General features: G+C 45.6%; 1 protein-coding gene and 1 non-coding gene across 2 annotated transcripts; both read right to left on the bottom strand.

The window, feature by feature from the left end:
- Positions 1 to 546: 546 nt before the first annotated feature.
- Positions 547 to 26,929, bottom strand: LOC142578475 (uncharacterized). The gene is made up of 4 exons (XM_075687858.1): positions 26,837 to 26,929; positions 23,386 to 23,609; positions 9,912 to 10,686; positions 547 to 867 (listed from the first exon to the last, which is right to left on the bottom strand). The coding sequence occupies exons 1-4, from the start codon at positions 26,927 to 26,929 to the stop codon at positions 547 to 549; spliced, it is 1,413 nt and encodes a 470-aa protein (XP_075543973.1).
- TRNAS-GGA (transfer RNA serine (anticodon GGA)) lies at positions 1,271 to 1,345 on the bottom strand. The gene has a single exon. It is a non-coding gene; the product is annotated as a tRNA-Ser (tRNA).
- Positions 26,930 to 27,549: the final 620 nt, after the last annotated feature.

Below are 27,549 nucleotides of genomic sequence, written 5' to 3'. Positions count from 1 at the left end.
GAACGTCTCTTCTTTTTCAAAGCAACATTCTGTACACTACACATGAGTAATTACGGTCCCATAGACATGTCACATGTGTGATGTGTAATAATAATGTAATGCAAATAATGTAAAGCTTACACTAGAAAAGAAAAGAAAAGCTTTAGTAAATTACAACTATACTCTCGGTCATCTTTGTTGAGGTCATGCTCCTCAGTGGTGAAGTGACGACGATTGCCATGACTCCCTTGATGTGGCAGGCGGGTCGCACTAGGAGCAGCCACAAGGTGTTCGGCTGCAGCCCTGCTGGCCAACGTGCAATGCACGGATGAGGGCACGTGGGAAAAGGATGCGCCTGCTGTATAATGTCACACGAAACGACTGAAAGTAAAAAGCAAGTGATACGTGCTAATAGAAGCAAGAGTTACGTTATACCGAATCTATGTTGACATCGGACAATCGAGCAGGCACGGAAATATGTGCTTTATTCTTTTTTTTTTTTTCAATCACGAACCAATCATCAAGTAAAAAAAAATATAGCTTCCCCACTTCCGGGGCACGGCGAAGTCACGAGTACTTTAGCACGCTGGAGGTCTCGTAGATACGCCTCAGGAGCGGGTAGGTGCGTCCGCACTCCCCTCGCACATCGTCCAAGTCCACGTCGACAGCCGCAACGCACATGAAGCGCCAGTGCATGAGAACCTTGGCCGCCTTCTCGAAGACCGTGAACTGATCCTCGTGCGCAACCCACGTGTGGTTCTCGGCCGTGTAGGCGGCGTCGTCCTCGATCCTCTTGACGCGACCGGGCACCACAGCGCACACGTCGGAGAAAGAGGTCTTCTTTGGCTGCCCTGGCTTCACCGGGTCGCCGACGTCTCGTTGCGACGGCTGTCTGGAAAGCGTCGCCCCATTCAGTTTCACTTTCTGAATTTATTTATGAACTGGTGTCTCAAAGGAAGACGCATTATCTGACACAGCATAATAAAGAGTTCCTGATAAATTTTCATCATTTGGTATTCCCAACATGCACCCTGAGCTAGTGCACAAGCGTCTTTTGCGCGCAGCACCAATCCGAATTGGGCCTTTCGGGTAGGGAATCGAGCCCGAGACGTGGTATTCAACACAGTTACTCAGTAACTTGTTGTTCCATATTTGCTTTAGCGGCCCAAATATATGCAGTTCTCTCGAATAAGTTAAGAAAAAATGAGGCATCCACCCAATCGTAGCAATTGCTACAAAGGAAACCCATACGGGTTCCTCGAAAGAAAAGTCTCGCAGTTGAAGAAAAATTCGTCCTGGTCCGGGACTCGAACCCGGGACCACCGCCTTTCCAGGGCAGCCGCTCTGCCATCTGAGCTAACCAGGCGGCTAGCATATGGCAGCGCGAAGTCCTGGGTTCGAGTCCCAGACGAGGACCAACTTACCTTCAACTGCGAGGCTTTTCTTTCGAGGAACTCGTATGGGTTTCCTTTGTAGGAATTGCTACGATTGGTTGGATGTCTCATTTTCCCTTAATTGTTTCTCTTCACATTGCCGGTTTTCGCGAAACTACTACGTGAAGTTCTATTGAATCCTTGAAAGTATCTGCCATTTTTCCTCACTATTAAACAGCTACCCTGCTAGGAGATGCTCTACCGTCATATGCCCGGCCGAGTCAGATGACTCGGGGGCGTGCAGTCTGTTGTACTTCCTAAGGGGCTTAAAGGTTTGCTTAAACACAGGGCCTGGGGTAGTAACGCTTGGCGCCGCTAAGTTAACGCATTGTAATTGTCTTTATTATTATTATTATTATTATTATTATTATTATTATTATTAGTAGTAGTAGTAGTAGTAGTAGTAGTAGTAGTAGTAGTAGTAGTAGTATCGCACGTGACTAAAGCGTGGTAGCAAAAAATGTCACAGCTATATAGCTTCTCTCCACGCTCATTCCTGACCAGTGCTGAGACGCAAGTGTTGTGAGTGCGAACGCCTCATATAGCGTCTCGTCAACTCAGAGTAAACACGCGAGTGCGTGGCTTCGTCAGCTTCACAGCGCGGAGCACGAGTGAAGCTAGCGCGGCTGCTCCTCTGCAGTAGCGCATAGGGGAGTCAATTTGCGTCGAGAACTATACTTCTGGCAGCATTTTTACGATTGCTGGTAAGTAAAGCGGGGCGTGGTGCAAACGCGAGTAAGAGCGGATGCGAGAGAGAAAATCTGGGGGCCTATGCTCCTTGAATATCCGATTCGGCCTAGGCACTACGGTGGTGAAGTTTCTTTGCGCATGTTGCATGCGTTTGTACCTAGGCGTGCTGTCAATGCGGAGTTGGGTCGAATTTACGCTCGGACGCTGGCTGCCGGCGCAGTGAAACAAGGGCAGCAGCGGGCACTGACGTCCCATTTGGTGATCGCTGTGTGTGAAGGCGCGTCGGTCAAACTTCCTGGCGAGTGCGGCGCTGGTGCTGAGTTAGTCATGAAGGATTATATCTTTGTCGTGCCTTACGGACTCTACTTAAAAAAATATCATCACTGATTTGCCCGTGGCAGCGATAGGGGCCGTAGTAAAGGTTCGGATTTCTCTCCTGGACTTTCCAGGAGCAGTTTTGAGTGGTCCCCTTTGAGTGAAATATACGCACAGCGCCATAGCAACCACACTTGAACGGGATTGCCTAATTTCACGACGTGAGGATTATTCGCTTTGCGTCTCGTCCGCGTTAGCTTAGGTTAGCTTAGGTTATGGTCAGGTTTAGGTTAGCTTAGTTTACGTTAGCGTAGCGTAAAACCGTGAGGCTGGCGCAGCGTATTCCTACTACGTTATGTCGTGATCATTATTGTATTTCTGTATCGGCCTCTTTAGGTTAGGTTTACGTTAGGTTAACGTTGGGTTAGGTTAGCGTAAGGAGCGTCAGGTCGTTAGTTCATTGTATTCTCCTGGCGGTTGCAGGGGCGTCGAGCGTCACCGGCGCCCTTTGAGCAACTCGCGTTCAACCGCGGTTTCTAAAACGCTCTGCCTTCTAGATTTTCAATATATGCGGACCGGCGTCTTCCATGATCTGTATTGCTCCCACGGAAAACATTTGCGACGTTATGACCTGTTTCACCGCGCCGGCAGCCAGCCAAACTCGACCCCACTCCGCTAAGCTGGCACGCCTAGGGACAAACGCATACAACACGCGCTATGAAACTTCTCCGTAGTGCCTAGGCAGAGTCATATATCCAAGGAGCGAAAGCCCCCACATTTTTGCCCTCGCGCCCACTCTTACTCGCTCACCCGCTCACCCAAATCCGCAAGTGCCACGGCTCGCTGTACTTACTGGCAATTGTAAAGTCCCGTTCGGGCGCTTCAGGCCTGCGACTTGGTGAAGTAAACTTTGATCCCACGTGCTTTTGGCTGTTTTTTTAGAAACCCGCAAAGGACCAAACAGGAAGAGGGTTCGATGGGCAAACATAGCGTTTTAGTGGAACAACAGTAATGAAGGTGATAGCAGGTGAGTGAGGAAGAACATTCTACACGCTCCTCGACGAAACATAAAACATTATTTTCATCTCTTTGACAAAGACACAGTCCAGTTTCACCATGTACAAAAACCGATTGTATAATTTCCAGTAGGCCAGAGAATCTAAAGGAAACATTACACGGGCGGTGTTGTTCATACTGGTTCGTATAGATCCGCCTTACGATCGTTTTGCTTTGTTTCGTGATGTCACTTCTGCTGTGCACACGTCGTGGAGTTCGACGATGCAGCCGAACGTTGAGCATCATAAGCTGACACTTAGTATTTTGTGGTCACTTGATCGTCCTTAAAACGGTATGAATGTCATTACGACATGTGCAGCGATGACAAAGCACTCGGTGCAAGAGACACCTTGTTGTCATTCCACAGCTTTGATTTTGCGCAGGTGATATCTGGTCTATGATGCGTCGTTGTCCTTGCTTTACAGGATATCTGCACCAATGGTGGTCTTAATGCTCGATGTTTGTTGTTTGTGCCACGTAGGATTTTTTTAGAGTTAAGCAATTAATACTGAGAGCGGCAAACACGGCACCGGCGAGACGCTCTCCTACCTTAATTGCGCAGCGAAGATAGGCCTGTTGTTGTCTTCACCTGGGGCCCTATAACGTAAAACTATTCCAATATGTTTTTCTTCCAATCTCGTGACGTCAAATATGCGTAACCGCCGACGCAAGCATCGGACGGTGACCCGCAGGGTTGTCTGAACAGACCAATCAAATGCTCTCCTCGTTCATAGGAGGTCACTTTTGTTTGCTTGAAAAACGAATAACATTACCTACACTGAGCGGCTTGTCGTATCTAATTGGCTGACAAGAGGCGAGGAGAACGCTAAAGTGGAGAGGGATTCACTGGGGCAGAGCCAGTGCACTGAAAATATATAACCGGATGAAGAGGGTAGTGCCGACGTCTGCGATTGGTCGGCTTTCCCTTACTTAGCTTGTGGTGGCTGGTCGAAAATCGCGGCCGCATGCAACGGAAGCTTAAGAATGACGCTAAAACTGACCCTCAGCAAAGAAGACTTGGCAGAATGAGGTAGTAAACGTGCCGAAAGTGCTTGAACACGTTACACGGTCACGCAAGATGTTTTATTATACGCAAATACACCCATGCTCTCCGGCAGGTGCGAGTAGCCAGCGTCTGAGCGATCGGCGGCAGCCATCTTCTATTCCTTTCGGAACGGGGCAGCATGCGGCTATTCCGAAAAAAATGTAGTTTTCTTCGGCATATTAATGCATCTTTATTGCGTATACGTCACTTTCACGCAGTGAGTTTGTGCGGTTTTGTGACGTCGTGTGACAGGCAGGTGAAGTGGGTGCAGCCCGAAAACTTTTTACCAGTAGCCGAGGGCTAATGGCGAAAAGGGGTCGAATCAGAAATAACTGCTTTTATTTTTTCTGTCAAATCATGCATATTCAGTGTGTACACATCATATCAGATGGGGAGGTATTGCGGTTTTCGCGACGTCGCGTGAAAGACAGGTGAAGTGGGGGTGGTCGAAAGAAGTTTTTGACCAATCGCGGAGGGCTTATAGCAGAAATGGAATAGAAAAGTTTGGAATAGTTTTACGTTATAGCACCCCTGTGCTGGCTGGAATTTATTTGGTTTAGGTTGATGCGTGCGCCTTTGTAATCGTTAATACAATAAGTACGCGTTATTTTGCGTGGAGGGCACCGTGACTCTTGGGTGTACATGAAGCCTTCGTGGACTTCTGGACTGTTCATGAGGGATGTTGTCGAACCGCGTGTTGCTATTCGAACCGTTCGCATGTCCTGAACACTGTACGGAACCTCTTTTGGTACCCCTGTGGCTGCAACAGCTACTTTTACCGCGAAGCTGTTTGCGGCTAGGGTTTCGTGAAATTTTCACATGTGCGAGCAAAAGCTATCATGAAGATCATCATCAACGGCTCGTGCCACTGCTCTCGCGTTCGTCATCGTCTTCTTCCAAAGCTGGCTCCGATGCTGCTCGTCCTACTAGCGTCCCCATACTGTCTCTCCTTCTGCCAAGGCACTGACGGCACTGGCCCATTGTCAGTCGGTTCGGCGATTTTCGTCTCAAATGCTTTGCCTCAATATATCGCCCGCGCGTTTGTCGTCGTCTTCTTGCACAGCTGGCTCCGATGCCGCTCATCATGCCAACGTTCCCAGCTGACCCTCCCTCTGCGAAGGCGCTGACGGCAGTGGCCCACTGCAACTCGGTGCTGTAATTTCGGTCTCGAATTCTCGGTCTCAAACATATCGTGGAATGAAAACACGAAAGTATGTAACGAATGTGTATATAAAATGTATAACATGAACGAACGCGAATGTATAAAAATTAATGTGTGTGCGTACCTTACTTCACGATGACTACCGATAAAGACAATAAATGTGTTTATAACTTTGTTTAAAATTCTGTCACCTCTTTGTCGTTTGCTATACAGATTCGCTAGTCAGTCACCTACAAAGAGTAGAATGGCTCATGGCTTCTTTTGTTCATCCTTGTGCTTTCGACGTGTCCAGGACGATGACATGAGTTCATAGCTTATTCGGTTCCGTCACCCACGTCACTAAATCAGACTACTACAGGTTTTCGGCACGACAATTTTGCCTTCAGTAAGTACTTCGGTATCTATGAAGATTTGTTCCTTTATGCCGTTCTTTCTTTCACCTTCTTCAATGCAGTCATGGCTTGAAGCTTTGCTTTCACAATCGTTTATCGCTTGTATTTTTGCAACGTTTCAAGTTACAAGAGGAGTAACATGATCATTTTGCTTCGAGAGATTCTCAATATCAAGACTGATTTTAGACTTCAGTGCAACCAGTTTATCTCTTTATTCTACCTTAGGGATATATTCTTCATATATTTCGTCGTCACAAGTAGGGAGTTCGGTGTTTTCTTCTAGGAAACAAAGCCTCTCCTGAAGCATTTTGAGCTGGTTGTTAATGAGATGCAGTTGAAGCGTTGTGGCTACACAGAGGGCCGCATCAATATCGTAGAGCATAAGGCTTACCATTGTTATAATTATTGCCCTATCCATGGTCCGCTTAGCCTCCTTGTAGCAGGCGGCGGTCGGTGGATGGGTGAGGGCAGTCGCTTCCGTTGAACTCCGCTCTTTGCCATGGATCCAAGCGTGGGCTCGTCGACACTCGGTCCTGAGGGCTGCTCGGTCGTTGATTAATATAGCTCCCGCACTTCACGGCACCATTTTGTAGAAACCCGCGAGGACCACACAACACACCCGCTGCCGCGCCTGAGTGGCTACGGCGCTGCACTACTGCGCAGGAAGTTGCGGAATCAAATTCCGGCCGCGGCGGCTGCTTTTACATGGGGGAGAAATGCAAAAACGTCCTCGTCCCGTGCAGTGCGGACACATTAAAGATACCCCAGTGGTCAACAATAACACGAAGTCCTGAACTACGGTCTGCCTCATTTATTTATACACATTTATACCCCAGAATTCAGTCCCCACAGGAAGAGTGGTCGATAATCAAATATAGCGTTTAATGGAACAACAGTGATAATGAGCAGGTGAGCGACGAAGTCTCTACAGCTGTGTCTGCTAAGCCAGCCGTCGTATGTAGATAGCCGGCGGATTCTTCACCATAAATCAACTCTGACGAGACCAGCACACTGCTGTCCTTTGGCGAAGGAGGATTTAGCATTCTTCGTAACTGGGGGGGTGGAAACGCGGCCCAACTGCTTTTACTTGAAATAACCGTTTGCAGCTGGCGTCGCAGTTCATTGGGCTAAAGATGACGAAAAACACGTGATATTACTGTACATGAATGCAAGGATGGATTCCGCGCGATGATAATATACTACCAAAAGCGAAACTTTATTCATGGCAGCGTGGACTTCGCGTGCTCTTAGAACGTAGCTGACGGCACGAAACCACGCCTCCAGGTGAGAAGGCACTTGCACAGGTTGCTTTGGATATGTGCCGCACGGAAAGTAGGGAAAGGGAGACACAAAGTTGTGGCGGAAGCCATCTAAGATCATTATCGAAGTCAGCGAGTGTTTAAATGCAAATAGCATTCGCGGCATAGTCAGAAAAGCTTCCTTTCCGCCTATCTATAGCTATCTAGCTTTCCCACGAAAAACGTGTCGCGATATCAGGGGTGCTATTCTCGACACGCATGGCGGCTGCACGGCCACCATTATCCGCCATGTTTGCACTCTGATTGGCTGTGGAGAGCTCACGTGCCTTGAAATTTGTGCCGGGAAACGGAAGTTTTGCGAAATGTCATTTTGCGTTTTCATCAAGATGACGAAACGTGACGTGGAGCTGCAAATTTTATGGACTAATACATTTTTTGGTCCTTGGCAGATATATTGTGATGTTAGCGCTTCAAAAAGAATGTGAGCGGTAGCGTGCAGAAGCCAGTACAATGCATCTGCAATTGCGCGAATATGTGGTGGCGATCCAAGATATGCGCCATGCCAGCTTGCTGATTGGCTGAAGGAATATCTCGTGAGCAGCGTCACAGGAAGGGCTGTTTCGTAAACGTCATTTTGACGATACGTGACGTTGCGCTGGGCCGCCATTGCTGAGATTTTCCGCCATAATTTATGCTGCGACGAGCCGCGCGAATTATGCTAATGAGCAGCCATATGCAATGGCAGCCGAGAGGAATGCGTATCGCCACATTTCCCCGTCGTTTGGCGCCACGAAAATCTTTTGTTCATAACGCGTGCTCATAGTATTTGCACCGCTCTTGGGTGGTGTTGGCATTTGTGTTTGGGGCCATCACTTTTTAAAAGAATGCGTTTATACGAAATAATATTGGTTGAACATGGCAAACTTTCGTCAACGTTGTCCACTTTTCACTGCTGCATTTGTATTGTAATCAAGATTAATGCCTTTTTGCACAATCAAAAGTTATGACAACGGGCTCTTTCTAATTTATAGAAAGAAATGTACGCAAGGCGGCGCCTTGAAGTTTTCTCCCGCGGTGCGAGAACCAGCGAAATGAACAAGAGATGGCAGCGCCGGCGCTTGCGTCGCGCTAGTGGATATCTCTGGCGCTCGCAATGCTATCGGTAATATTCGGCCGTTTCTCAGCCAGCCGAGTCGGGCTGAGTCACTTGCGTTTCACAAGATAGCGATAACGTGGCCTAGAATGTGCGCGCATCACCACTGGTAGGTCGCGTATGTTGTCTCAAGCAAGAAAACAAGCGAGTTGGCGCCAACGTGCGATGACTCATTCCATTTCCCGGGGACACGCATCCTAGCTGTTGAAGCAGACGACGTATTGTACGCAGCAGACGACGGAAGCGAGAAGCGTTTTCGACCGAATAATCATATGCTTTGAGATAGCTGCTTTATTTTTACTGCGGAGGAAAACTGTTTTGCCTTACCGATAACGCTACATTCAGTGCCTTCAGTTCAGTTTCTTAAGCGAAACGTCAAGTTAGCGTCACGCTACGTAAGCAAAACTGGGCCACCAGCACCATTTTGTTTGCGTCGCGCCTACGTCACGCACCGAAGAAAATGGCGGAATGTCCAGAATAGAGCCCTAGATATACCTGTAGCCTTAAAAACTCTCAGGAGGGTTACGAGAGTGCGACGCGAGTGTGTAACTCTGGGGGAGGGCTTATCGCTTCCGATATCGGTTGGCTGTCTGAAGGAACGCCTTGTGTGGCGCCAATGAGAATTAAACCGTTAGGAGGGCTTGTCCAGTGTGCGCCACAAATTTTCTATGCGTGATACCAGTAGGCCCAGTATCAGTAGCTGCAAGTGATTAACGCTCTTTGATCTAATTAACGGTCGCTGCCCTCTTCTGGTTGGCTGACGAGACCAGTAGCTTTCATTACGCTGTTTCGAGAATTCTAGGTGCCTTTAGTAATTTCTAGTGCAAGATGACAAATCCTCCGCTTGCGAAATGTTAGTGTTAGTTGTGCACCTTATATGCTGCGGCATTTTAATGTTGTCACAGCATATTAGTCTGTTGCTTCGCAGGGAGGTTTTTTATTTATTTAAAGGGATCCCAAAACATAAGTTACAGTAGCTGCATTAGTAAAGTACCCCATTGCAATACCAACAAAAAAAAGTAAAACGCTCTTACCACCAAGGGAGGCTTCCCAAGCCAGAAAAGTTGCGACACCGAAAGAAGCGTGGCAATGCCAACTTGAATTTCCCACCGCAGTGACGTCATGGATGTTGACGGTGTTTAATATAGCACTGAATTTTTAGATTATTAAAGATCGATTGCAATGTATTCCAAGAGGGTCGAATAGAATACTGAGGAAATTTTAAGACATTTTACTATCAACAGGGCCCAAGCACGAAAACGACGTTGAAATACGCGACGCCACGCTGACCTATGCCGTCTGGGTTCTGACGGGATGTTGAAAAAATATATCTTTAACCTTAATTTCCCTTCCCAAAATTTAATCCAATCGCTGTGAGATTAACAAAAAGAAAGCATTCTAAAGATATTTTAGAAGTGTAAACTAACTGAGTGTTTGTCTTCCTTTATTCCCTTTATTTCTCCTTTAGTATCTGTAGTGTTAAAATTGGTGCAAACCATTTCTAATTCAAAGCTAGGTGAGAAGGTAAAGGTAAGAAACCTGAGTGTGAAGGCCGCGCCGGACAAGGCGAGCGTGAAGCAGGTCTTGGTGCTGAGCCTATGCTCCAGTTCTTCGAGCAGCCCCATGACGGTGCGACGTTTCGGCCGGCGGTGTGTCAAGCCAGCGTAGTCGAGCGGAGCGGCCAGCTGAGTTGTTCCTGACGACTCGTCCAGAAGGCCGTGGGTCTTGATGAATATCCGGTCCAGTGTGAAAGGCAGGTCGTCGTGGAAGATCGCGGCGGCACCGTACGGAAGCATGGCGGACAGCGTGAGGTTGCCCCTGCGGTGGTCTAGGTAGGCAGATGTGAAAAAGGCCACGACTTCCAGAGCGGCGCCCACGTCCCCGTGCAAGGCGTCACCGTCGAGCTCGAAGTTGAGGCCGTCAACCCGACGTCGCTCCAGCCACGTGAACAGGGAGTTCAGCAACTTGGATCCGTTTTCATGCATTCGCTTTGTCGATAAGCCATCCGTGAAGACATTGACGACTATCTTCCAATGGGGGAACAGGCTGTCTCGAATCTGGTTCAGCTGCCGAAGGATGGCGTCGTCCGTGGCATCTGCCAGGAGCTGGAATGTGGCATTTTCGAAGACAAGGCCGTCGTACACGATCTCGTTGCAGTAGAAACCAGGGAAGTGGCGTAGGACAAGCGTGTTTGGAGGTGGTCTTAAATGAAGGAGAAAAAGATACATAAAAAGGTAAGACAGTGAGATTATAAAAGCCACAGAAAGCCGTCTATCTAAATTCTACGTAACCGGTTTCAAAGACGAGATACTGCTCAAACTGAACCATTCGTAAAGGTGGGTCCGATACCAGCCGCGACCATTGCTTCTTTCTATATTTCGCCCTTACAAAAAAGCCTATTAACATTATTTGGGACTACCAACTGTCTATTTACTTTACCGACAGTGTATTTACATTTACATTCTTGTAACGTTTGTTCATACACTCTCAAAATACTTATTTCTTACTTTTGTATAAAGAATATTTTCAGTACACCGTTAACAGACTTCCTTCTTACTTTTGTACAAAGAATGTTTTCAATGCACCCTTAACAGACGTTCTTCCTAGTTTTCTATAAGGAATATTTTGAATACATCGTTGAAAGACTTCCTTCTAACTTTTCTATAAAGAATAATTTAAATACACCGTTAGAATAGTTCCTTCGCACTTTAGTATAAACAATATTTTAAGTACACCGTTAACATATCTTCTAGCTTTCTTCTAAATAAAAACTTTAGTACTCCGTCAAAAGGCTCGTTACTTATGTGTAAAAAATTATTTACTATGCATCATGAATTTTGTTTTTCTGAAGGACGTCTATGCACTGTAAGTCAACAGCTCCTACTCTCTGCCGAAAAATACTTAGAATGAGAAGAAACTTTCGAGTTTTTGATAACGTTTTCTAACACACATTAATGCCGATGTATGACATGCTGAGGAATCAAGCTCTTTGTTTTAAGTCACAGTTCCAATCCAAGTCGGTGGCGGATTGTTGACGGAGTGCCCCTAACATGTTGAAAGAAATATATTTCTAAACTGTTAGAACTAATCTTTTTAAAGGTTCTACTGGACTACCGTGAGCGTGCGGTGACGTTAGCACACTTTCGAGAAATTTTGCTTGCGATACGCCACCTGACCGGTGTGATAGCGGAGTACTGCACAAGCCGAGCACCAGTTACGCAGCTTATTCCCGGCCTTAGGGTTGGTTAACTAAAGGTCGATTTACGCTTGAGCCGTGACACCGCCCGCTTGCCTCAGGTGTGCGGTCGTGCGGAAAATTGCGCATTCCGCACAGTGGTCCACAGATTTTGGCATATACTGGGCTCGCACATGCATGGTAAACCAAAATATGTGGGCCAATCGGCGAAATCTGCAAATTTTGACCCGACCACATGCGTGCGGGCAGGCGGGTGGTGTGGCGTGTGGCTCGAGCGTAAATCGGCCCTTACCGCGCACTGCTATTGCAAGGCAACCAATTAGCTTTGCAACGAGATAACAAAGTCAGTGCACTCCGCGATATGAATAGTACGTCCTAAGCTGGAACATATATGCACAGTAGCGTGACGAAATTTGTTAAAAAAAGAAAAAGAAATTAAAAGAAGAAAGACAGAAAGAGCAAAGGCGGAATACAAAGAAAAGCCGAACTCTTTGCAAATAACACCTTTCTGTAAAAAAAAGAATGAAATTATCGTTACTGTACAAAAAGTGTAGCTTTGATCGCGTCCCTATTCGCACGCTTTCGTCCCTGCATCCCACCGATGGCTTCTGCACACTAAAGGAAACAAAGAAAATGTTGCATCAGAGCGAAGGCAAATTAACTATGTCAACTGATCTGCTTTTAGGCGATCGTTGATTGCTGTGTGAGAAAACAGATTGAAAAGGGATAACTATGCACTCTTAAGGTTCACTGCATTCGCTTTATAACACGGCGATAAAATTCTGAGCTCCGACAAGGTTTTGCGGTGCCCTTACGACACTCGTAATTATGGAATTCCAGGTGCCAAAAGCCAGGGTATCAAAGGACATGCTTTTTCCGTGCTTCGGGCGTCTGAAAACAGGTGGCTTCATAGCCGCCACGCTTTGGAGATCTATTTGACTATAGATGTACTACTACAATAGACTTGAGCATTATTTTGTGCTGGGCGTCATAAAAAAAATTTTGTCCTTTATAGTATGACCACATAATTACACCACAACTCAAAAACCACAATATAGTATAACCACATAACTAGCCCTATATGATCTTATCTTTTGGGTTTTTATTCCATTTGGAGAAACAAGTCGGTCTTAAAGAGAATAGTTGTCTCTAAGGATAACATTATACCAGCTCATAAATGCCCAACAAAATTAAACCGATGGTCTTGTCAGGTTCTTTTTCAACTTAGGCCATCCCTTCTGGGAACTACTTCCTCCCTCTCAGTGCCGTTCCCAGAAGGGGATGCGCATACAGAGGTCCGCCATACATATCTCTGAGAGGTGATGAATGTCTAAGCGTCAGTCAACCCTCGGAAGGTAGGTGGGTGGGGGGGGGTTGCATGGGTAGGCGTAAAAAGGGCTTTAGTTCGGCTGCGGTCAAGGTGAAGCGGGTGGATGGAAAGAATGTCACATACCTCTTTCGCGCACGCGCACAAATTTGACAGTGGTCCGAGTCGAGTAAAAGAGGGAGACCATCGCAGTTCCTTTGCGACGCCCGCGGGATACGGTCGGAGCGATGTAGGGGTTTGGTCGCGCACTGTAGCAGCAATCTAGCTATTTTTGCTGTTGTTTACGCTGTGTTGTGGCTGATTCACCGGTGCAAGCCAACAAGCAACATGCTTGCGAAGCCCACGGCGCTTTCTTCCTCACGTGATGTGAACGTTTCTGCAAATTCCCTGCCAGCTGCGAAGCAGTGTCATGTGAAGTGATCTAATACTGGCACTGCCCGTGTTTGAAACTGCACACTGAAGAAGTAGCGAACAGCTGTTCCTTAAGAGGAGGTTTAGCTCGGGCCCCACTCCGACGCGGCCTATTCAAAAACATGTAAAATGCAAAAACGTTCTTTTGAGATAACCCCTGGACCTATTTTGATAAAATTTGTTGCATTTGAAAGAGAAAGTTAAATTGTAGTGACTCTTGCAAGCAGAATTTCGATTTAGCGCTTGAATTTTGTTAAAAAAATTTTCCAATATTCGACCATTTGGAAAAATAGAAGCACTACGTTTACAACTTCATATCTCTGCATCAAGAACAGATATCGCGGTTCTATAAACGGCATCCATTAGATCATTGAAAGCGGACAAATTCGTTGAGTCATTTTACATCTTACGTCAATTTGTTACGTTCGTTACAGGGGTTCTGCAAAAGCTGTATTTCCATATTATTAAATTTTTCTATATTCATGTGTAACATATCAATTTTGTCCGCTTTAGATGTACTATTACATGCAATTACAGAAATGTGATATCATTTTTCTTTGTTCAGTTACAGAGTTGTAAACTTGATAATTTTGTTTCTTGACAATTTTCGATTTTTGCCAATCTTTAATAAATATTTACAACCTAACTCAAGAATCCGGAACAAGCACTCACTAGATTTTAAGTTTTCTTTTAAATGCCACAAACCTCGTCAAATTTGGTGCAGCGGCTGCCGAGAAAAACGAATTCTCCTTTTACATGTATTTAGATAGAGCACCCGAGCTAAAGCTTAAGCTTAAGACGGTACGGCGCAGAAGTTTTGTCTGTCTCCAAATTATAAAAAAGGTATGTTCTTTTCCATCATTCTTCATAAACATTTGATGTTATTTTGATTTAGGTTGCCTATGCCGCATTTTGGCAGGTCATTATAGTGCAAACTGTAATGCTGCCAAATGTTTTACGAACGATTTTCTTACATTTTTGAGCTACGCCGCGTCATGCGGTTCGCTTGAAGTTGCTATAAACACGAAGCGTACAAACAATACGTTTTCACAGCGGTCGTGCTGACTTAATGTGTGGTAAATATTGTCTGATCATGAACTCATTCTTTGCTCTTTCCTACTCTGGCTGTACAGAATGAGAGGTAGTGAAATATTGAGCGTATAGTTTCACGGCTCACAATGACATATGTTGCACTGGTTATACAAGTGCGAATGTGAATGAAAATCATTCGCACTTGTATAACCACTGCTACCTATGTAATTGGGAACTGGTAGCGCTTGACACTGATATTTTGTTTTCGAATAAAAATAAGCAATCACGTGAAATTTTCGAAGCGTTCCATAAAACAGGACGTCCTTAAAAGTGCCTCAGTCAGCCATTGGTTGCTATAACTGACAAAGAATTTGCATTCGTGAATACTACTTGAAGCTTTGTAACCTGTTCATATAAATATTGAGGACTCGTTTTGCACATGCTCGTCGCCGCTAGCTGGAGCTTTTATGTTCTGTGTCTTTAAGTGTTCGGTTATATTCTGTGTCTTTAAGGTAAATGAGCTGGGAGAGTGTTGAGGTATATGTACAGAATAACATTGATTCACAGTGGAGGTAGAGAAGTAGGAAGCTTACCAGCAACTATACGGCTTGTAGGGTGAGCAACATAGCAACAAAGAACGTCAAGTGGAAAGTCAGAGATGCTGAAATAATCTCATGGGTGGCGGCAATGGAAAAGACACCTGCCATGTGTAACTACTTAAGAGGAAAAACGAAATCAGGAAAGAAACGATTTATGATAACTCAAAAGGAAGCTCATTACTTTTCGAAGCGAGATCGGGATGCCTTAAAACACGCACCTAAAAAGCGAGATATAAGGAGGAAGAAGAAGCATGTGCTTGCTGCGGTAAAGCTAGGGAAACGATGGAGCACGTTTTATTGGAATGTGAAGACGTCTGCCCAGCGGTTGATTTAGGCACCACTGGCCTCCTTGAAGCCTTTGGGTTCAGCGAGAGCAGGGGAAAGTAAACATGCCCGCGATAAACATTAGTAATAGGCGATAGGAAGATTGGTGGAAGCAAAGTAGGGAAACGACAGAAAACGGAGACGTAAAAAAGCGAAGTTCGCATAGGGGGTCAGAAAATTTGGTTGTGGGAGTTCATAGTCTTTTTTATTTTTTTAACCTAGGCAGGACACTGGACAGTATAATAGCAGGAGCTGGGTGGCGCAACCCACCGCCCCGTTCCAAAGGGGACGGTCATAACATCCATCCATTCATCATCCATCCATCTTTCCAAAAATAAACAGTTGTGAGTAGACGTTCGTGTGTCTACCTTGTCTGTATCCTTGTCTGTTGTGCGCGCTACAAAGTCCACTATGAATAAACCATGTAATTGACTTTCTGAGTGAGTAAATAATTTACGCAAAAAATTGGTAAAGAAAACATCTTGGAAAGCTGGAATAGCCTTCCGCTATTGGTTAAAAACTTTTTTGAACCACCCCATTTCGCCTGTCTGTCAAGCGACGTCACGGAAACCGCGATAGCTCCCCATCTGATATGACGCGTACAGACTGATTACGCATGACTGCACAGAACAAAAGAAAAATAGTTATTTCTGATTCCACGCCATTTCGCGATTAGCCCTCTGCTATCGGTCAAAACCTTTCGGGCTACACCCACTTCACCTGCCTATCACGCGACGTCACAAAACCGGGAAAACTCATCGCGTCAAAGTGGCGTGTACGCGTTAAATAGGCATTAATATGCCGAACAAAACTGGATTTTTTTATGAATAGCAGCAGGCCGCCCCGTTCCAAAAGGAATAAAAGATGGCTGCCACCGATTGCTTGGCCACTGGCTACTCACATCTGTCGGAGAGCTTAGGTTTATTTGCGTACAATAAAAATTTTTGCGTGGCCGTGTAACGTTATCGAGCGCTTTCGGCATGTTTATGACCTCGCTCTGCCAACTCTCATTTGCTGAGGATGTGTTTTAGCGGCATTTTTAACCTTCCGTTGCATGCCACCGCGATTTTCGACCAGCCACGTCAAGCTAAGTAAGGAACAGCGAACCAATCGCAGGCGCCGGCACCACCCTCTTCATGCGGTCATCGATTTTCAGTGCACTAGCTCGGCCCCATCGAACCCCTCTCCACTTGAGCGTGCTCCTCGCCTGTCGTCAGCCAATTAGATAAGAGAAGCCGCTCAGCGCAGGCAACGTTATTATTTTTAAGGCAAACAAAAGTGACGCTCTAAATGAGGAGAGCGTTTGATTGGTCTGTTCGGAAAACGCTGTGGGTCACCGTCTGATGCTTGCGTCGGCGGTTACGCATATTTGACGTTACGAGATTGGAATAAAAACATATTGGAATAGTTTTACGTTATAGGGCCCCATTACTACATTTGATGTATCCTAAAGGCAATATTTTCTATTTTGACATGTTCCCATTGTTCAGTTTTTATCACAGGATTGATTTTTGATGGTGTGTGTCGTTATCCCTTTTTTGTGTTTTTTTCAAGCTTCTAGATTAGTAACATTGCTTGAGGGCAGCTACCATGCGATTCAATCCCGCATTTTGATTCTGCTTCTTGGAGTTGCTGTGATGTCAATTTTTAAATAACTTTAGTCTGTTCATCTAAAAGCATGTGTTCTTTACCGTGCAAAATAAGAAACTTCAGCACACTCCGCGTCCTAACTGTTCGTCATTGTATATGCACTTGCGAATTTTGTTTATGTACGTTCTATTCACTGCTGATCAATTTCTAGTTCATTAAGAACTTGTTCTGGGAGTTTTGGTCAATCTTGACGCGCTTTTAATTGGATGTAATTTGTTTCTGATATATTGTGCTCATACCTTTCATAACTATTATTTTTTCAATAAAGTGTTGCTTTGTGATATTCTGATGTCATACGCCCATGGCACAAAAGCCCTGGCCTTGCCGATTGTCAGGACACGGCCATTTCTTAGCGGGAAGTCATTCCCATTTTGGTAGTAAACATGGTTGCTTTATACCACAGGCGGTATTCGGGAATCATTTTTGTAGACACCTTACTTTTCATGTGAAATGGTCGAGGATGCGTCGGCTTCTATAAGCAACAGTGCCTGACACTGCGCCAGGTGCTCTATACCACTAGACAACGACGCTTCGACTCAACTGGAAGCCGCGAGAACGAGCTTTAGATTGCCGTAAACCTTTCGAGACTACTTCAAGACCAGCTTTTGATAACGTCTTAAAAGCGTTTAGAAATCATGCATCAAAAGCTCTGGCCAAGAGATTTGTGTCTTTCTTAATCCTAATTCAAGACCATCTTTTCGAATACGTTTTGAAATGCTTCTCTACATCGTCAGAAAAAAGTAAGCCCGACATTAGCAGACATATACGACGTGTCAACAACGAAGTTTTCTTACTGGTCTCTTCTTTATACCGTTTTTAGCGTCTCGGATAAACGCTATAAAAACGGCATATGCCTATTTTCTGCTCCCTGGGTTCAGGTAGAGTCTGCTATTCTAAGCGCGATGGTGAGACGGCCGGACGGCCAAAGCGCCAGCGCCTTATTGAAACAGGCTTCCTGCTTCCAGAGTTGCGCACCTTGTAGGTGTGTCGCCATCATGGTTGAAGCTGGTAACGTCAACATTACACTCTTAAGCAAAATTGCACCCTTTGGGTCGCATGTTGCCAGACAACAAAAAAATTGGAGGACGCTTAAGCTTCGCCTTCAAAAGTGGAACGCAACAGCGTTCCCCTCGACCCGCCAAGGGGTGTGAGACAATGCGTTACGGCGCAGCAAGCACTTACGAGGCGCCCCGCAGCGGACTTTGCACCCACCAATCGCGCGGTGAGCGTCGAGCAACGCAGCGTTCGGCGCTACAACGAAACGTGCGCCTGAGCAAGCGGAACGAACCAAAGAACTCGGTGCCTCGGAGCGTCGTGACCGGCACGGACATCCGGGCGACGACGCGCCTCGCACCGGTACCCGTACAGCCACAATGCGCGCGTGGTGCGCCACCTGTCGGGGCAGCGCCGTACACTGCGAGGAGGGGGGTCTTCTGTGTTTACCGCAAGATGGCTCTGGGTGTGCGAAAAGCGCAGAAGAAATGTAGCGGAAACGTACTTAGCTACGCGTTTAACTGCGACTTCTGTTACTTCCTTGCTCATAATTACCGATATACAGAGCAGTATAAACTTCTTCGGCGCGTTTGTAAGGCAACACCGCATTCACTAGAGGCGTTCTTGTCCCACTTTGAACGATCGAACTCATGGTTAAGCAACAAACAAAAAAAACTCATGGCTGAGTGGTAGCGTCTCCGTCTCACACTCAGGAGACGCTGGTTCGATTCCCGCCCAGCCCATCTTGCAAGTTGTTTTTATTTATGAATTGCCTTCCGGGGTTTTTCGCTCACGACCAACGCCGCCGACGCCGACGACACCGGCTTTTCCGCGACACGAGCTCCTCAACGCTGCCGCATTAATAATCGTCATCTGTCTTATTTGCATTTCCTTTGTTTAAGCTGCGAGGCCTACACTTCCAAGTCACAAACGGCATACGCGTTATCAGCATGACAGAGCCTTCTCGACAGGAAAGTCGCGAGCGCAGCGTTCTTAAAAAAGAAAACGCAAGAAAGGCACATGACGATTGTTCTTATGTGGCAAGATACGACCCAACGGGTGTAATTTTGCCTGAGAATGTACTTTCAACTTGAGTCCGTAGTGGGGTATCCATCGCCCAAAGCGTGGATATAGTCCGGCGTTTCCAGCGAGCTGGGCAGTGCCCGGCGAAGTCACACACATCTTGGCGGTGGCACCAGGATGGCCAAAAGTTTGCTCCGTGTACAGCTCGGCGCGTTGAAAGTGGTTCGCAGCAGCGCAGTGATCCGCCATTGCCGCAACGCCTGTGCGCACGTACGCGGCAAGCGAGCACTTTCGTGTTTGGCCAAGGCGCAAACTCAGCCCGCCCACTTCGGCGCACGCAAACTCTAGGCCAGCATACTACCCGTCAGCCGAGCCAGCGCATGAGGCTACGGCGTGAGGTACGACATTTATTCTCGTGCCAGCCGCGCGGAGCGCCACCAGTGACGCTGACCGCGCAACAACCGGACATCAGCCGCTAGTTTCATTTCCGAATATGGCGACTCCCTCTCCGCGGCCGGCTTTTCAACAAAATATAAGTGATTAAACTGTGCAGACTAAAATGGGCTAACTGTCCTAGCTTTTTTTTCATTTTTTTATAACTAGTACAATAATAAAATAAAGCAACTTTTATTGCCTAAAGAAAACGAAAGCGCTTTCTCTTTCTCACTCCTCAATTTATCGTTTCATCCCGAGACGAGTAGTCTGAGACGGCGACGACTCGCGGCTGCTCACCTAAGCTTGCGTAGTCGCTCATACTTCGTAGAAGCTTGGTATGGCTGCTGTTGAGTTGTGCGTGTATTTCTTGGCTTTGGCAACAATTTTCACTTTCACTGGAATATGGACCAAGGAAACTTCGGAATCATACCCATTAGTGGTGTGTAATGAAATGATTTAGGCAGACGAGCCGGTTTAAACGACTATGATATTCAGCGAGGAGTTCTTATGCCCCACGAAATTTGCAGATTATGTTTGTTGTTATGAAGTGCAATCCCTTGCTCTTTTTTGTTTTATTAGCAACTTTTGGATAAGGCAGCATTTCGGAAATGCTACTTATTTCAACCATGCGCCTAAATCCAACTCTATTATTGCTTGGATACAACATACTCGCCAAGGTATCACTTTATGACTACATATATAATCTGATGTCGTGTGCTATATTGCTTTCAGAATGAAATAGACACTGATTAAAATGCCCTTGAAGTAACTGCCACGTATCACACTAACGCCTACCTAGTCACTATGAACAAATGACACAACATCAAGTTCAAGTTTTAGCCATTACGTGTGCTTAGTCATGCCAGAACTACTATGCTGAATATCTTGCAGCTGTATACCGCATTTTATAACCTTCTTCAGCTAATCACATTGACACTGCCTGTTTACGTATTTCTGTTGTGCTATATCCAAGCATTCGCTCTCGCTGTGCGTTAAAGTGTCATGTACCAAACACATATACTTGGCCGCAGTGTGGAGTAATTCAACAATGATGTGTGGTAATTCAGCAAGATGCGCCATTAACGCTGACTTGAACTTATACTGCTAATGAGGAAGGGAACGGCAAGGCAATGCGCGGTGTCTTGTTTTGCCGTGTCTTCTTTCTGTTCGTGATATCTTGTGCACCGCGAGGCGTCGTTTTGGCTGGGATCGACTAGTACGATTCGAGACAACGCTGGCGGGAGGTGCTCCGTAGGTTGTGAAATACAAGTTGTACTAAGGGCAATAGATTGTAAAATGGGAATCCCATAGAGTTTCCTACAATATGCCACAGGGAACTCTGGCGCTGAAATTGTTGAGCCGCCATAGGAATTATGGGCATTTGACTGATCTTCCGTCATGAGGATTCAGACGTTCTTATGGCTTTGTTTAATACGCTTTACATTCCTTAATTGTCGTAAATTTCAGAGCAATCTATACTCTTCGAAGTGCAGAAGACGGTACGAATATGCACAATCGCTACTAATTGCAACAATTGATCTTGCCGAGGTGGCCAAATCGAAGCACGCCAAGTGTCTTCAGACACTGGCTTGCCCGCGATAAATCCGTAAAGCCATTTTATATCGCTTCTCAATGTATGTGTCCGTGGCGTAATGGTTTCAATATCGGGCTTCTGTGCTAGAGGTCTTGTGCTCTAATCCTGCCACCGGACAATCGTAATGTTATTTTAATTATTTGTTAAGCAGTGTATTGTTGGAAATGGCGGACCTACAATATCACGAGGCCAGTTGTAGCCACAAGGACGAAGATGAGGCAAATCTATGTACTTCCCGTAATTCACATGCTGGCTCAGCCAGCATGTGAATCCATTGCAGCTCCCGTAGGCACTAGCACCAGAGTTCCCTCGAGTAATCATTGTGTGAAACCCTATGAGGAATACGGTTCGCACATGCCACATCCGCCAGGTGGCGGTTGCAGCAAAGAGTGAAGCAAACAGGCGGGCACAATACTAGAGCAGTAGCTTCTAGATTTGTTTTATTCGAACGGCATTATTTGCTTGCTAACAATCAAAGTGATATGCAACGTCTGCCTAATACCTGTGGAGAAGAAGGTGAGCATTTCAGCTTGAAATTTACCGTTCAAGTATCAGGTCTTATACCTGCCGTGGTTGCTCAGTGGCTATGGTGTTGGGCTGCTGAGCACGAGGTCGCGGGATCGAATCCCGGCCACGGCGGCCACATTTCGATGGGGGCGAAATGCGAAAACACCCGTGTGCTTAGATTTAGGCGCACGTTAAAGAACCCCAGGTGGTCAAAATTTCCGGAGTCCTCCACTACGGCGTGCCTCATAATCAGAAAGTGGTTTTGGCACGTAAAACCCCAAATATCATTATTTATTATCAGGTCTTATGGTGCTCAATGAAAACAGTGCACAGTGTTAACAGAGGGCCAGGAAATTCTTCGGGAAAAGGTATACAAATACCTTGACATATGGGTAGGCGAAGGGAATAGATATATGGAAACAGAGAAAAGAATAACAGCAAAGGGGACGAAAAATGAGGCCATAATGAAACACAGAGCACCACGGAGATACGATAGGCATGAGGTGCTCCAGATTATGTGGAAAGGTGCATTGGCTCCGGGACCTACATTTGGAAAGGCGACTGCTTGCTTGAAGTAAGGGGCACATTGAGGACTCTATGTCAACTCGGGGCAAGTAGGCGCTCACGGGAAGATTACGAATCAAGGTATGCAGGCTGATATGGGCTGGACGAGCCTTGAAGTGAGGAGAGCGCAGGGTAAAATTGAACCTAAGTACCACTGAGGAATATGCAAAAGAAGCTAATGGGCTGCGAGAGTGTTCAGGCATTGGTGCAGGAAAAACAGGAAAAACATTGACTCACAGTGGAGGAAGAGAACTCAGACGCTTACCAGCAAGTATACGACTGGTATGGTGTGTAACATGGCCACAAAAAATGTCAAAATCAGTCACAGAGGCTCAGACAATCTCATGGGTGGCGGCAACGGAAAGAAAGCCTGCTATGAGTAGGTACACAAGAGGAGTAAACGAGATCAGAAAATAAACATTTATGATAACTCAAATCGAAGCTATTTACTTTTCGAATCGAGATCAAGATTCCTTAGAACGCTTACTCATAAAGCGAAGTACAACAAGAAGGAAGAAGCACATGCTTGCTGCGGCAAAGCAAGAGAATCGATGGAACATGTTTCATTAGAATCTGAAGGTATCTGCCCAGCTGTCGGCTTTGGCTCCTTTGGCCTCGTTGAAGTCCTTGGGTTTAGGGATAGCAGGTGGAAAGCAGACGCGTCCATATTAGCGATTAGCAAGAGACGATTGGCAGTTTTGTGGCATAAAAGCAGGGAGACCACAAACAACCAAGGTGTACAAAAACAAAAGTTCAAAATAGTGATTCACAAAATTTGATGCTGGTAATTTTTGTGTTCTTTTTTCTGAACATAGGCAGAACCTCAGGCAAAATAAGAACAAGAGCTGCGTGGCGCAACCCACTGGCCCCCTTCAAAAAGGACGCTCCATCCATCCATCCATCCATCCATCCATCCATCCATCCATCCATCCATCCATCCATCCAACCATACATACATACATACATACATACATACATACATACATACATACATACATACATACATACATACATACATACATACATACATACATACATACATACATACATACATACATACATACATACATACATACATACATACATACATACATACATACATACATACATACATACATACATACATACATACATACATACATACATACATACATACATACATACATACATACATACATACATACATACATACATACATACATACATACATACATCCGGAGCAGGAGGATTACGGGCGTGCGCGCACCTGAGGAAACCTTCACGGTTAAGGAAGCACACAATTGGCCTCGGGCTGGGCATGAACGTGTGCCACTCGGCCATCCACGCGTCCATCGGCTCTTCCTGGTCCGGTAGCTGGACGGCGCTGGCCGACTGCTTGTGGTGAGCCTTGCTGCCGCGCAACGAGGTGACAGCCACGCTGGCCACCACGGCACACGTGCCCACTACCGTGATGGCGCTGAACAGGTTCACCTGTGGACGGCAAAAGTGCCGCCGCATATGCGCTGACAGTGCGGATGTTCCACGGAACAAGAAAACTGACCCTGTAACTCCCACTGCTCCCATTGGTGTCCCTCGAAAAGAGCCGCCTTGGAGCATGCCCACAGAATATGTGGCAGATCCGCCCAACTCTTACATAATTTACATTGATCATTGTATTGCACTGGATATAATCTGCAGGTAACTGTATCCAAAGCCGACTTCCTGCCTGGTTGCACAGACTTGCCTGCCTGTATATTGTCTAGCTGTTTTTTTTTAAACTAAAGCTCCAGCTGTTTATAGCAGCCGGTACGGGAAACTCCAGAATCCGTCACATCTGCTGGCAACACTTTGCAAAAAAAAAAAAAAAAGGTGACTGGTATATACAGGGCCAGGGCGGCAATTTCGTTTGTTACTGTGCTGAAGGGACTCGATGTTGGCGGCGAATCGATATGTTTCGTCCAATTTGAACTGTCATGTGTGCTGCGATTGATCATTTATTGTTATATATACTTTTCTTTTACTTTTTAGTGTAAGGTAATGCGTTTGCGCATGCGCCTTTTTGTGTATCTGTGGGATGCTCTGTTTTTCGGAATAAACAGTTGTAAGTGTAGGGCTCGTCTTTCTTTCGCCTTTCACTGTCTTCTTTTTTTTTCGAGTTTTTTGTTCTAAAAAGCAACGTGCTTAGTGTAACGTCTGCCGAAACTGAGATTACTGGCCCAATTACAAGTATTGCAAATAGTTACTGAAACTTCGTTCTTTATTTATGCGAGGTTGGAAGCAGGTTTTTCCAGTGTCCTCAGTGAATTAAGGAAGACACTGTGTTTATATTTGTTGAAAACTAGAGGCATGTTATCGGTAATGTGTAGTCGAATATCAAAGTGTGTGGACTGTGATTAAGACACTGGTAGTAAATTACGTATTCAAGCTATTCAGAGCGTTATAGACGTGTTTTACGAAGGAGACAGCACTTGTGCTGCTGCCCAGGAAGAGATAGAAAGGAATGGATATCGAATTGAGCAATATTTTGGGGAACATTATGGTCAGTGTGCTCGAGAAGTAAAATGTGTGTGGACAAATTAGTCTCTTTGTAAAAAAAATCGCTGACCAGTGCTCGAAAGCATTAAATGCGGTCAAGGTTTCAAATGAGGTTGTCATAAGCAGCAAATTTTTGAAAGTATGTGGTTACGTTACAGGCAGGTAGAATTCTTTCAGATGTCCGAAAGAAACAACTACACTGAAAATCGCGTTGTGATACTGGAAGATCGCACAAGTCTGTTGTCTTTTTCAAAGCTTTCTTTGAAAACCCTAGTGGACTTTGCTGTCTGTGCGTGGCTAGTAAGCGCTGCTGTGTAGCTGATTAGCTCATTTAAAAAAATATGTGAATTACGCGCAAATGATATGGGATCGAACTTCGCTGCCCAACACAGAAGACCGACGCTCTAAGCCACAATCGCTTCTTTGTATTTCCTCTTTACTTGGTATAAGATATTTGAACATTAGTACAGATAAGGTAAAAATACAATTAGACGAAGTCTTTGCCCAGCGTGCCTAAATTAAGATTTTTTCATGTTCTACGATCAACCGAAAAGAGGTAACCAGGCTTTGTGCTTTGTATTGTTCGCGGATGCTATGCTTTCAACGGAGGTTTCCCTGATAGGATATATGTGAAGAATCGAATCCCAGCCACGACGGCCGCATTTCGATGAGGGAGAAATTCGAAAACACCCGTGTACTAAGATTTAGGTGCATGTTAAAGAACCCTAGTTGGTGGAAATTCCCGGAGTCCTCCATTAAGGCGTGCTTCACAATCAGAAAGGGGTTTTAGCACGTAAAACCCCATAATTTAATTGTTTTCATGTAGTCCTACCAACTTCAACATGATACATGGGACACCGTCTTCATTTTCCACGCACCGAAAAGCAATGCCATAACTCGCGATAGGTACGTATTTCTTTTTTTTCAATCTGCGCTGGCAAGATGCTTCAATGAATAACTGCGTCAAAACAATCAATAAACACGTGTTCTACATTTCGGCGCGTTTTACAATGCAGACAATTCGCTGTTTATGGGACATAGAGACCCTTATCAGTTAATCATTGCTTTGTAGGGAGTGTTCCATAGTGAAGTTAAAAAAAAATTTTGCCCCCATGTCTTGCGTTCACTTGTTTAACCCTGCTTAACATGTTCTGTCTAGGCCCTACATTGAACAAAGATCTGTGCAGAAGTATGGATAATAAAACACTAGCATGGCCCTTATTAAAGTTGACATGAAAGTCCTTTTCGTTTTACAGAAGACAGGCGCTTAAGCAAAAACGCACGTTCAGACAATAAAAAGAATGTACTACTTCCCGCCAAAATCCAGTCACATGTGAGCACATGTTCTACGAGACAATAAATTATTTATTTTACTTTAATCACATTTCATTATGTATTACACTGCTTTTAATTACAACACAGTAATAGTACGTATTACGTTGATTACGCTTCTTACTTTTCTAATTTCTATTATCTTCATTTTTAATAAAGTTTCTAAAAATTCGATTCTTTCATGGCGGAGTTAAGCGAAACACAAGTTGTCCAATGAAGAAATAACAGAAACAGCGACCTCAATCAACCGCTTTCAACTGAAACGGATAAGTTTGGGGGCGACGCGACCCGGCGCGAAGCGCAACTGAGGGGGGGGGGGGGGGAGGGGGGGTCTTTGGTAGATGCTGTTTTAGCCGCCGCTGTCCACTTAATAATCACACGCTGTTACTGCGATTTCGTTCAGCGTTACATATTTAATAGCAGGTTATACAAAAGTCGTTGTTCAGGGCGCATAAGCAGAGCCTGTCCACGTGCCACCTCCCGTCGCGGACGATCGTGCCACTGGCTGAGCGCTGCAAACGCGCTGCGAAGCCGCAAGCCTTATTCAACGAGCGCGCCAGTAACACGGGCCAGCCACTGACGATGAAATAAAAACTCACTCTTCGCCATTACAGACTGTGCACCTGCCACTATGACCCGTTAGGACGAAAGCTTAGCCGCAGGAAAAAGCAAAGCACGCCTTGCTCCGTGCTACCTAGGCAAAGCCACACTTACGAGCAAGATTCCGCATCAAAAGGACCTCATATTTCTCACTAGGGAGTTTTAGGGTTAGTCAAACGCAATAAAAAAGCTCTCGTGGTGATGACTCATCCTTCAAAAGCGAGCTAAATGATGGCGTCGAGTACACTTACTATGTAGTTAGGCACGAGCGCCTTGTCGCCTTTCTCCGGTACCTCGAAGTCTAGTGGCTCCCCGTAGTTCTCAAAGTACATCGGATCCTTCATGGTGCCTAGATGTAGAGCCTTCTGTGCTAGATGTAGATGCGGTGTCGTTCTTCTTCCTCTTCTTCGCCTATTGCACTTGCGCTGGCCGTCTCTTTAAGTGTAAAAATGAATGAATATATACGAATGGAAAGTTCCGTCCCCTACGCTGGGGTATGAGAAAATGGAGAAGTGTACATGTAAATAAATAAATAAAAGCTGCCGTATTCCCGAAGCTTTTCTCTCGTAATACCTGTCTGCCATTGGCCACCTAGCTCCACTTAAATTCCGGTCATTACAATTATCTGTCGTTTAGTCCTACGAACATTTTTAGAAGTATCGTAATTTTTTTGAATAGGTACCCGGATCATATTGTGCAATACGTAAAACTACTAAGGGTGCGTGAATATTGATTTTTGAGCTCGAGTACACTACCAATCGAACAGTGATGGGGACCAATTGAATCAAATATCGAATAGTTTCAGAATATTTAGCAGTCGATAGACCGTTAAAAATTTCCGTGGAACCCAATTCACAGAGAATGCCAACATTATTGCAATTAGCATTGACGCAATGTAGCGACACACCATGTTGCCACCGCCGAGACGCGTCATGTGTGAAGGCTGTGTGCAGCCGGGCTCCTC

The sequence above is a fragment of the Dermacentor variabilis genome, chromosome 4, assembly GCF_050947875.1.
Source record: "Dermacentor variabilis isolate Ectoservices chromosome 4, ASM5094787v1, whole genome shotgun sequence".
NCBI classification, from domain to species: domain Eukaryota; kingdom Metazoa; phylum Arthropoda; class Arachnida; order Ixodida; family Ixodidae; genus Dermacentor; species Dermacentor variabilis.
Note: the sequence above shows the minus strand (reverse complement) of the source record. Positions and strands in the feature narration are given on the sequence as shown.

Excerpts from the sequence above, each read along its gene's own strand:
- LOC142578475 (XM_075687858.1), bottom strand. The coding sequence starts at position 26,929 with ATGAAGGATCCGATGTACTTTGAGAACTACGGGGAGCCACTAGACTTC. Across the intron at positions 23,610-26,836 it reads CGCTCGTGCCTAACTACATA|GTGAACCTGTTCAGCGCCAT; the intron begins GTAAGTGTACTC and ends TGCCGTCCACAG. Across the intron at positions 868-9,911 it reads TAAAGGAAGACAAACACTCA|CCGTCGCAACGAGACGTCGG; the intron begins GTTAGTTTACAC and ends CTTTCCAGACAG.